The 12,403-nt window shown below is 37.2% G+C and overlaps 2 protein-coding genes across 2 annotated transcripts; both read left to right on the forward strand.

Annotated features, from left to right (window-relative positions):
- The first annotated feature begins 4,495 nt into the window (after positions 1 to 4,495).
- On the forward strand, positions 4,496 to 5,580 carry LOC145786279 (general transcription factor II-I repeat domain-containing protein 2-like). The gene is made up of 2 exons (XM_082597920.1): positions 4,496 to 5,333; positions 5,576 to 5,580. Exons 1-2 carry the CDS (start codon positions 4,496 to 4,498, stop codon positions 5,578 to 5,580), a joined length of 843 nt encoding a protein of 280 aa, XP_082454046.1.
- A 2,414-nt stretch (positions 5,581 to 7,994) lies between these two features.
- On the forward strand, positions 7,995 to 11,643 carry LOC145786651 (transient receptor potential cation channel subfamily V member 6-like). Its single transcript, XM_082598346.1, has one exon. It carries the CDS (start codon positions 8,117 to 8,119, stop codon positions 10,601 to 10,603), a length of 2,487 nt encoding a protein of 828 aa, XP_082454472.1. The 5' UTR covers positions 7,995 to 8,116; the 3' UTR covers positions 10,604 to 11,643.
- The last annotated feature ends 760 nt before the right edge of the window (positions 11,644 to 12,403 follow it).

Consider the following 12,403-nt stretch of genomic DNA (forward strand, 5'->3'; position numbering starts at 1 on the left):
GTTCCACAATGAAATTAATAAGTTAAAAAATATGGTACATTTAAATGGATACCAGTCATATATTTTGATAAAATAGTGAAAGCTTTTTTGGATACAAAACCGAAAGATATACACGAAGAAGACAATTTTAGCATTTTTTTTGTTGTACCATTCTTGGGAAAAGATTCGGTAAGATTTTCAAAAAATCTAGCTAAAATTGTTAAAAGAAATTCGATTGTAACATTTACCCTGTATGTAGAACGTTCAGAGTAGGCAGATATTTCCAGCTAGTCGCCTACGCCCTTTGCTCTATGTTCTAATGTCGTGTATAAATTCAGTTGTTTGCGTGATGCAAGCCTGATATACATTGGTATGTCAACAAGACATTTATCGACTAGAGCTGGGGAACACCTGAATTTGACTTCCATACAAAAAAGCGCAATTAAAGATCACATTTTCTTATGTACAGAATACAAAAACAACGTTTCTATCAAACAATTTGAGATCATGTCCTGAGACAGGTCTGAGTATCAAACTAAGATCTTAGAAGCCTTGTACATAAAACGTAACAATCCACCTTTGAACAGACAATTGTATGCTTGCGGCTCATCTTTCTTGCTCTCTTTATTTTAAATTATTTTTTTCGCACCTTGCCTTTCTACCACATCATGTGATCTGTTCAACACCTTTTGATGCAATTACCTTTGATTCTCGTAGAGCCTGTATCGTTGAGTTTGAGCTAGTCAGAAGTACTGTGCAGTTTTTGTTTTATCCTGTTGAAAGGTTTAGTAAACCTATTGTGTCATCTGGGCAAAACAGTAAAGAAAGGGTAAAAATATAATTAAAAAAAATATTCATTTTAACATTGGCCCAAAGTTAGCAAAATCTGGAAATTTCTGCAAAAATGTGACAAATCAGGTCGTATCTTTAGTTAGCCATGGTGTGAGATTCGGCAGCATTTATCGATCTCACAAACACTTTTGATTTTATTTCGCGTTATTCTCCATCAACAATAATAGCTAGCCAGAAGTAGGCAATAGCGCGCTACTTTTGTAGCACCGCTCCTTACGCTATACTTCTTTAGTCACAAAAGCAAGAACGGTGCTACATTTTGTTCACGGATACGTTACTACATTTTCTTCAGTCACACTTCTACTACTGCTACTTTTTGATGTATTGAAAAAAATGAATCGTTTTTAGAGATTCTTGATGAAATACTGACGTATAGTGGCATAAAAATTACATAGGAATAAAACTTCACCGAGCACATGTTTTCCATTACAACGTTAAAATGGTGATATCATTTGTTTTCAACATCATTTTGATGTCCCCACTTGACTAAAACTTTCCAGTGTCAGCTCTGGACAAAAGTGATGGAAGCGCGCACTACTTTTGATCCGAGTCGCGGGAACGATAGCACGTTACTTTCCATCGACTGGTAGCGAGTACCGGAGCGCATTCTTTTAACATATTGTACCGGTAGCAACATAGCGCGCTACATTTAAACTAGCGGATGCCCATCTCTGCAGTTGGCCTATGTAGTTGATATAACATCATCCCTTTTCTAAGCTGGGACACTCAATAAAATTGTAGATAATTTTGAGAAGCCAATTTCGAGTTTTAATGATATTTAAATAGTAACTATCCGGCACACTTAATTTTAAGGAATTTTTAACACTACACATTTTCTTAGAAACAGTTACATAATACTGTACCATATGGCATGAAAGCTATGAAATTGCAAAAGTGGGTTTTTCGGTTACATCGCTCATTGGTTTTGCTTGCTATGCATCAAACTTTGATTTAGGCTTATACTGTACAAAATCCAATTTATTTTTTTGTGAAATTGAGGAGAGGCGATAACCAATCAAGTTGCATTTGATAAGCAAAATTGAAACAGGTAAAAAATATTTAAAAAAAAATCCGTTTTAAATCCGTGTCCGTCTCAATTCGAATCGAAAAAAAATCGAATGCTTTGTCTGTTTTTTATTAGACATTTTCTAGAACTAAAGAATCCATTTTAAGATTTAAAAAAATTCCTAAAAGCAAACTTGTGATGATAATGTAAATATAATTAACTTAGAAAACTATTTGAAATAATGCTAGCCGTTATCATGAATATTCACTTGCAACATTGCCACGACCAACTACAGTTCTACCGAGCTATACCACTTGCCAGCTGCGAACACTCCACGTTTACTGCGTTTATGTAAATCGCCTGATAAAAGCACGGACCGGCATTATTACATCCTACATCAGACCAACGAAATTTATTTAACCTTGATTATTTTTTTTTCTAAAAAAAAGAAACTGACCAAATAAAAAAAATCAACTTTGTGTTCCGTATGCGTTGTTTATTATGCGGCCAAAAACACTTATTCATCACTGCGCATTTTGCAGTTTATCACTGCACAAAATGGGTATTACTGCGCCTTGAAATTAACTATGCAATCATCAGTATCTATACAAGATTCTATAGTCACTGGTAAAGGTTCCCATAAGCTACAGGTACGTAGTAGCTTTCACAGAAAAGCGATCTAGGGGTTGCTATTAGGCCTAGGCCCTGGATTATTTTACCAACAGGAAGTTTTCCAGAAGTCCCAGAAACAGGAAAATGGCTTCTTATTCTTGTGATCCTATTGTGATGCAAGCTTCTGCAATGCGTCTTTATCCATCCCGAATTTATAGAGGTGTCTTGTTTCATTGGTTTCGGTTTTTTATTGAGCCTTTTTATTGAGCTGTCCGCCCCGTTAGCTCAGTGGTTAATCCGCCCCGTTAGCTCAGTGGTTAGTCCGCCCCGTTAGCTCAGTGGTTAGTCCGCCTCGTTAGCTCAGTGGTTACGCGCCCGGCTCAAGATCACGCTGCGCAAGTTCAACTCTCGGGGTGTGCGCTTGAGCAACGCATTTCAGGACTGTTCTCCATTCAGCGGTCCCTAGTGAATGGAATAGTTCCCAGGGATGGAGGAACCATTTTAAAAGTAGGTGGGCCCAGAGGCGCAGCAGTCAAAGTCAAATCCAATATCTGGGGTTCTTCGTCCCCCAGACCCCCCATAACATTGTGGCATTCCTAATATTTAAGATCGTTTAAACTAGGAGTCGGCAACCTACGGCCCGACAAGAAAAATCATCCGGCCCGCTTCTCTTTTACAAGTTATAATAATATGTGGCCAGGCCAGTGGTTATTACAGTATAATAGAATGGAAGAACAAGTACTTTTCATTAATTATTTTAGTAGGCCCAACACGTCTTTGATTTGCAGCGTTTACGGTTTCTGTTTGTAAGTTATAAACAAAGAACTCAACATAAAGCGCCATAATGATACAAAACATATTATTTTTTCCAAGTTAATGGGTCAAACAAGGTACGGCAAAGGTAATCTACTCAAAAATAGCTTTAAAACAGCAAATTTCTCTATTACAAAGGAAAGGAAAACCAATGAATCAGAAAATTCTTTTGCTAGCTACAAGGTAGCACAATCAATAGCAAAAGACGAGAAATCGTGTAGTGATGGAGAATTTGGGAAAAGGTGTAAGATGATGTTATTGAACTCTGAAGACATATGTCCAGAGAAAAAAAAAAACAAGTTACTTTTCAGATATTGGCCTAAGTCTTTCAACAAGAACCGTAACTCGACAAAAAAAGAGATATCGGAGAACGTACCATCTAGCAAAAAGTTATTGTAGGTATCTACAGTTTTTCGTAATGGCAATAGATGAGAGCACAGACACGACAGATAAGCCTACAGCTGAGTTGGCAGTATTTGTGCGTGCAGTCAACAAAGGTTTTGATGTGTTAAGAATTTGTTCAGCTGATTCCCGACTAGGATATTACTAGCCGATATTCTGAAGGCATTAGGCTACTTCAACGCCTTGAACCCATGCCTCTGAATGTATGAAAACTGGTATTAATAGGCTACGGCCCGCCAAGACCATGTAAAGTTTGGCTTTGGCCCGCTGTTAGAAAAGGGTTGCCGACCCCTGGTTTACACATTGCGTTTTTATAATTGCCTTTCATGCCAACAGGCAAAATTTTTCATTTTTGGGCCGGATTTGGTCAAAAAATGTACAAAATTGTTGAATTGCTCTATAGCAGAGGCGTGCAACATACGGCCCGCGGGCCAGAGCACGGCCCGCAGTACCCATTTACGTGGCCCGCACATTCTTCATCAAGTAGCCCATTATTTTTAAATACTTTTCACTGTTGAATCGGAGGATGTTGTTATTTGTATCGTCATCATTAGTATTGTATCAGTACAGACTTGTAACGTAACGTCATCATCAGTATCGCTCAGTTCAGACTTGAGCGATAGGCTACTGCTCAGCTAGTTGTTTTTATACGAGGAGTGACAGATGATTTTGAAGTAATTGAAGAATTTTTGGATATGGCAAGTATGAAATCAACAACTGGTCAAGATATTTGCGAGGATGTAATAAAATTGATGAACAAATTTGAAATAGATTCTTCTAAGTTGGTTGGTATCACCACAGATGGAGCGCTATCATTGGTGGAAAAATACAATGGATGCTATTCAAACTGAAGATGTTTTGGTGAGCCATTGTATCATCCATCAGGAAAACTTGTGCTCGAAAGTATTGGATTTTGGTGAAGTCATGAAAAATGTTGTTTCGTGTGTTATTTACATTCGAGCGCGGGAATTAAATCATCGGCAGTTTAAGTCGTTTCTGCAAGCGCTTAACTCTGATTACCCAGATGTAAATTATTTTTGTGCAGTAAGATGGCTAAGCAGAGCTGCCACTTTAAAGAGATTTTGGAATCTCAAGGAGAACATTCAAACTTTTATGGAAAGTAAAAATCAAGATGCTTCCTTTCTCAAAGATGATACATGGCTGAACGATTTTGCTTTCTTAACTGACATCACCCATCACCTTTCAGAACTGAATGTGAAGCTGCAAGGAAAACATCAGTTAGCGAGCAAGATGGTCGAACATATTTCCTCACTTCAAGGAAAACTACAACTCTTTCGATCTCAGTTGAGAAAAGCATCCCTGACTCACTTTCCTTGTCTGGAAAGTAGAAGCGTTCAAATTCAAGACTGTAAAAAATATGTTGGAATGGTTGAAAAGTTAACTTTGGCATTTGAAACTCGCTTTGAAGATTTTCGAAAACACAATGCCGACTTTCAAATTTTTGCTCATCCATTTGACCTGGTTGTGGAAAATATTCCATCTAGCTTTCAATTAGAAATACTAGAATTGCAAGCAAACGTCGATCTCAAACGAGCCTACAATGAAAATGATTTGCTTACTTTTTACAGAAGCTACGTGTATGGAAATTACACAAATCTAGAAAATCACGCGAGAAAAATGATCTCTCTTTTCGGAAGCACATACTGCTGTGAGCAGTTCTTTTCAAAAATGAAGCTGTTCAATACAAAATGCAGGAATCAGCTTACAGATGAGCACTTGTCAAGTCAACTTCGAGTTGCCACTTCTTCCGTCAAAGCTGACATTGGCAAGATCTCTGGACAGAGAAGATATCAGACATCTCATTAATCACTCACTCAATGTGTAACTTGATTGTGTGTACTTTTCCATTATAAGTGAATTGTTCATATAAATTCATGTGTTATTCGATAGATTGACCCTCAGCATCATTATAATTGTACGTTGTGGCCCACTGCGATAAACAGTTGCACGCCCCTGCTCTATAGCGTTGTACAAAATGCGTCGATGTAGGCTACACACAAATAAAAAGGCAACAATACACACACACAGTTATAATACCACCTGGGAGTAATAATATGCAGCATTATACAGTACGTGCATATGTAATGATATCACTGTTCTAACCATAGAGAGCATAGAGAATAATTATATTGATTGATAGGTTACTCCACCAGTCACACGCAGCCACACCTACACGTGCTTCACATCAATAATGGGCTCAACAGAAAAGTTTGAAGATTGGATTAGATATAATTAGGGCAACCAATTTTTTGACCTAAAAACTTGAAATTTTGACTTTATAATTTACAAATTTTGACTTAATTTTGACCAATAATTTTCTTCGTTTGCAACTCAAACGTGAAATTTAGAAATCAAACCGTTAGGTAAGGATAGCTTCTTTTCTATTGAAATATGAGAAAAATGTGGAGGACTCAACGACACCACAGCTAACGAACAGGTAATGAAAGTCACTTAAAAAACTGCAAAAGATAAATATGGAGTGTCTAAATATCCCGAAATTACTGAGGGGGTTCTGCACTATTATAGTTCAACATCAAGTAATGTTTCACATTATCGCCTTTGAAGTTTCTGTCTCTCGCCAAAATTTTTCCTAAAATAGGGAAGCTTCTCTCTACTGATACAGAAGTTGCTTGGGAATTCCTCAGCCGGCTATAAAAATGTGGTGAAATATCATCTCGTCCCATTTTCACAATGCACTTGATGCCACTCCTTAAGATTCTTGCTTGAATATATTTTCCAATTTGGCAGCCATCAACACCAAAGTTAAGAGACCTCATTTTCTGGTAAGCTTCTTGAATGGTGTAACGGCTGTTTTCCATCTTCTGAATTATATCAAACAGTGCACTGTACTGCTCCTCTATTTCTACAAAGTGAGTAGCTAAATTGGGAGCTTTTACAGCATCTTGAGCACGCCGCAGCAAGACACCACCAATCCACCATCATGGAAGTCTTCCACAATATTTCTTACTTTTGGTAGACTTCTTGAATAATAGAAAGCAGCTTTCAACCAAAGGCCCATCTAGTTACATTTGGCTGTGGAGGTTGGCCAATGGAAGTTAAACTAGCTCTTCTTGACCTGTTATTAATGGTCACTGCTTTAACCCTGGCAACCAACTCATCAACAGCCGGGTAGCTGGCTAATATTCAATCGTCAGTAGTGGGCGAAACAAGATTATTACCTCAGAAATTGCAACAAATCGATTATTACGTCAGAATAGCAACAGAAATTGCAACAAAAAATCAGTATCTGTGTAGATTTAATAAAATATCAATAGAGAGAAGAAAAACTACGTTAAAAGAAAATTTTGACCTAACCATGAATTTTGACTTTTTTTTACTTAATAACTTTGAAACCTCTCTTCGTGTCAGCCTGAAATTTAGTTTGTGGACGTTTTATAAACTTTGAACAAGGCAAAAAAATTTTGACTTTATTGACTTTTGGTTGCCCTAGATATAATTAATCAAACTAGTGTGTATCAAATGAGTGATTTTTTTTTTTGTAACTTTCCCTCTGATTTGCCGTTTTCGCTACCTTTTCAAAGAAATTTGGCTTTCAAAAGTGGGTGGGCCAGGCCTACCCAGAAAATAAAGTAGGTGGGCCTAGGCCCACGTGGCTCCTCCATCCCTGATAGTTCCCCGGCAACAACACTTCAACAATCGGAAAACTTTACTCTGCCAATCTCGGTAACCGGCCCTGTGTCAAGAGCCTCTGCAAGTATGCGAAACTACCAGGAATAACCTATCAAGGCTTTGTCAGTCCGAGGATAAAGATTCAAAACCAACCAACAACCAAAGTTATCTTCTCAATGGCCCTGTTAGGTACGTACACTTTCGTATAAAATAAAAAAAAACATAGCAGAACTCTAGTAAACAATAAAAGATGTCTTTGTCTTGATTTATTTGCACGAGGAATAGAGTAAGCGCGTCATTATTGCGTGTTGATTCATTCTTGTTGACTGATCAATTACCAAGTAGCCTACTACTCTCCCCTTTGTCTTACGACAGACAATCGCGTTCTCCAAAGATCTCTTTTGTTTTGATAGCAAACTATCCATTGTAAGTTGAATCATTTGTATTGTTCATCTTAAACTGAAGGGTAATTGAAAAGTAAAGTTAGAATAGAAAAAAAAACAGTTTTCTACTTCGTATGAAATAATTGAGTGCTGCTGTTGTGTTAGGCTTGCTTCATTTCTCAAACGAATTACTTGCAATGTGTTCTTGCATTGCAGTATTGTTCTTGCATTAATAAGTATACAGTGACAATTTACTTTAGTTCATAGATTTTTAAATTTATTTTATAAATTGTCGATTTTGACTTACAGGTATAGATATGATAGAAAGTCATTGCAGCGTAATATATTGCAACAAAAATGTGCTTCTTGTAGGATGTGGTAAGCTCTTTTCCAGTGTTTTTAAGTAAGAGACTACGGAATGTCAACAAGCAAAAAATCAAAATTTAGGCTAAACTCAATTCCAAAAGTATGGAACAATTTTTTCTATCGAAGCCCAAATGGTTCTGCAGATCCAGATTCCCAGTGGCGTCTTCAAAGCGAACTGCAAGAACATAATCCCATATACAAGATGGTTGGCTTAACGAGTGGAGGAACATTTCTCGAACAATATGAAAAAGGAAAATCAGAAGCTGAAAAAAAAATTTTGTTCTTGAAATTTTTTAGATCTGAAATAGTTCAAAATTATTTGTGCGATGATATCCAGATGGTTACGGAAAATGATTATCAGAAATGGCACAAGGAGCAACATCTTCTTGCTAGTACCGTTTTAAAATCAAAAGAAACTCATGCTCGTCTTTCCAGACTTTTTACAAACGAAAAGTCAAAATATGCTGATAATGCTTCTGTTATTAGCTTAGACACCATTGTAGTTCCTTATGAGGAGCATCCAGTCAAGTGGAAGCTGAGCTATCGTGGAGCCATTGGTGAAACACCAATTCACTTGCTTTTCCTAAATGGGAGTTCTCAGCACATTAAGATTGCTGAGATTATTCTTGAAGCTTATCCTCAACTAGCAAAAGATATTTACGAAAGTTATGAATATTATGGTCAAACTTGTTTGCATTTTGCTATAATACAAGAAAATTCAGAAGCTGTAAAAATCTTGCTTGACACAAACGAGATAGATTTGCACGCCAGAGCTCGAGGAAAATTTTTTATTCCATTAAATCTCAAGCGGGGTGATGTGAAACTTCGAAAGCATAAATTTCAAGGTTATGCTTATTATGGTGAATTCCCGCTCTCTTTTTCTGCTAGCACAGGAAATACAGATATTTATGATTTGTTGGTGAAATCTGGTTGCGACCCATTGAAGAAAGATCGCTATGGCAACAATGTACTTCATCTTGCTGTGATTCATGACCAAGTTGACATGTACAGTCATATTCTCAAACATCCAATAATAAAGCCCGATCCTGACCAGCGAAATAACAATGATCTCACTCCATTGGCGCTAGCAGCAAAACTGGGAAAAAAGCAAATGTTTGATGCAATTCTTGAATTTTCGTCGCGCGAGTTTTGGTCATTTCACACGCTTACCTGTTCTGCCTTTCCCTTGAAATCTTTGGACACAATTGGGCCAAGGGGAGAAACAGATTGGAACTCTGCTCTGATCATGATTATTCGAGGCAGAAAAAAAGGTCATTTGGATTTAGTTTCTGAAGGCATTGTTCATAAGCTTCTTGAAAGGAAGTGGAAAAACTTTGCCCGTGCCAAGTTTATTCGCTTATTAATTGGATTCATTGTTCAAATACTGTTTCTGTGTTTGGCCTTATATTTTCGACCAAATGAACAATCGGACTTACGGTATGGCACAAGTAGTTCTGATATCGCAAGATATGTCTTTGAAGCGATTGTAGTGATTATATGTTTGATTGTTATTTGTTTTGCTGGCCAAGAAATTTATTTAGAATCACTGAGTGGGTTTTGGCTGAATCTAACGTCAATTCCATCGCGCATTGCATACTTGATATCAACTGTAATGCTACTTGTTTGCGTTCCAATTAGGTTCTTGGAGCTTTACAATGTGGAGGATTGGCTGCTGGCGATTGCTGTACCTGGAATGTGGTCATACCTTTCATTTTTTCTTCGAAATAGTTCTCAAACAGGACCTTACATAACCATGATCTTCAAAATTTCTACAACAGATCTAGTAAGATTTCTTGTGATCTATGCGATTGCAATTACTACATCGTCAATTGCATTTTTTTATCAATATGAAGGTGAGACCATACAATTGTTTTTAACTGAAGGTGGAACTTTTATGGCATTGTTTCAAATGAGTTTAGGTGAGTTTGATTACCCAACCATACTGCAAGGAAAATACCAATCACTCACAATATTCATATTTATTATTTTCATGGTAATAGTTCATATTCTTCTTTTGAATATGCTGATTGCCATGGTAAGCCGAACCTTTGATAAAATCAATGAAAAATCAGGAAAGGTTTGGAAACGCCAGTGGGCTTCCATGGTAGTGATCCTGGAACGATCACAGACCTGTGATACAAAAATTAAACTTCAAAGATCTTATGACAGGTGTTTAAAAACAGAGCTTGACACTGTGGATAGTGGTGCAAGTAATGTTGATAATACATCACCAGCCAAAGTGGAAGAACGTGCGTTGTTGTTCATACATCACCAAACAAAGACACAAACTCAAAGAAGAGAAAAAATGAAACACAATTGGCAGATGGGCAGAAAGGCGATCAAAATTAAAAAAACAATTCCAAAATATTCACCAAAGCTGCAAATTAAAAGTTCAGCTGGGATAAGTGACATTTTATATAGTGAAATAGATGATAGCGGAGGTAAAGATCTTGGTCGCTTTGAAAAAGCCTACGGGATTCCATCAACTTCTAATAGAAAACTCAGTTATTCAGGTGATGAAGAGGATGATTGTGAGTAGATCACCAAATTTACAATCACGATGAACGGGTTATTGTAAACTACATTATATTAACTTTAAAATAATAGCTTCCTAAACATCTGGCCGGAGTCATTGCCACTTCTCAAGGATGGTGAAGAGCAAAGTCCTTCCACCCTTTGAAGTGGCGAGAATCAAAGGTTCAAACGAAGAACAATGTTTGCATACATTTTTGCTTTAGGTAGATTTGAAATCCCATTATCAAAGAAAAATTAGAAAACTGTAGTGAAAAGCTTTTGAGTTGCATAGAATAAAATTGTTTGTCACAATAAGACAAGTTTGTTACTAAATGTATTTTATCTAGAAAATGATATGTTTTATAATACTTTTAATCGTTCACACTCTACACATGAAGACAAATTGATCGTGTGGTTTCCATTCATTTTTTTCTTCACTGTTGTGATATGTATTTTTGAAAAGATGGTTTATGAGTCACATTGAGTATTCATTCCTAATTGTTTGAATTTCTAGCAATGATTTCCAGCCTGAGATCACAGCCACGCAGCTAGGGTTCGCAAAAATTTTGTAAAGATTTCTAAATGTTTTGATTTGAAAAATCAATAATAAGCATTTTAATATGCAATTGAGATCAAGTCCACTCAGAATCATACTTATAAAGTATAGGGCTTTGCAAGTTTCATAAATTGGTGAAAAGGGTCCTCGACTACAATAAAGTTGATAATCACTGGGGTTGTGCCATACCATAAAAAAATTGTTATGAATTTGGCTAGTTCAAACCTACATTTTTGAATCGACTGTAACGCTGTTTGTAATTTCTAAATCAGCCATTGTGTGTTTTACAATGAGAAGTTTTTCTGTGTACTTTTTCTCAATTGTTGTGATCTACTACTAGCAGGCCAGGCTGAGTTGCTATTGTGTTAGCAACTTAAACACATGAAGAGCTTTCTTATGTTGGATGAAAAGATATCCAATATCCGAAAACGCTTAGCCTACTATGTGTTGTGTGTTTTGTAGTAATTTTAGACCAATTAGAGTTGGACAATAAAAGAGATGCTAATGTTTTTTCATCTTCGCCAAGCCTTCATAGTAGCCAAATAACAGACCTTAAAATGATCGCTCATTTCGAGGAAGTGCCAGATCTTCTTAGTGTCAGTGCTTCCCTATATTTGTAAAGTAACGCTATGGCTGGTAGTGGTAGGTTATCAAATCGGTTGGTTTGAATCTTTATCCTGGGACTGACAAAGCCTTGGTAAGTTATTCCTGGTAGTTTCGCATACTTGTAGAGGCTCTCGACGCAGGGCAGCTTACCGAGATTGGCAGAGTGAAGTTTTCCGATTGTTGAAGTGTTGTTGCCGGGAAATTATTCCATTCACTAGGTGCCGCTGAATGGAGAGCAGTCCTGAAATGCGTTGCTCAAGTGCACGTCTCGAGAGTCGAACCAGCGCAGCGTGACCTTGAGCCGGGTGCGTAACCACTGAGCTAACGGGGACGACTCAATGTTACAAAGCATTGTTTTTTTTGCTCTGCAGTACAATAGGACTTGGCAAATTAAGGTCCACAGATATTATTAGCAGCCAATCAATAGAAACACGGTCATTTACAGCTACAGACCGTATGTCAAAACATAACATTTGATTGAATAAAAACTTTTATCTTAGGACAGAGAAAGCGCTTTGGAAGCTTAATTCTGACAGTTTCGCACACTTGTAGAAGCTTTGAAGTTCATTGAACAACTGGTGCAGATCCGGTCACTACGTTTGAGAGCAAAAATGGAGAGCTTTCCTTATAGTTTCCCAACTGAACACCCCGAGAGTCGAAAAA

This window comes from Aplidium turbinatum, chromosome 17 (genome assembly GCF_918807975.1).
Source record: "Aplidium turbinatum chromosome 17, kaAplTurb1.1, whole genome shotgun sequence".
NCBI classification, from domain to species: Eukaryota; Metazoa; Chordata; class Ascidiacea; order Aplousobranchia; family Polyclinidae; genus Aplidium; species Aplidium turbinatum.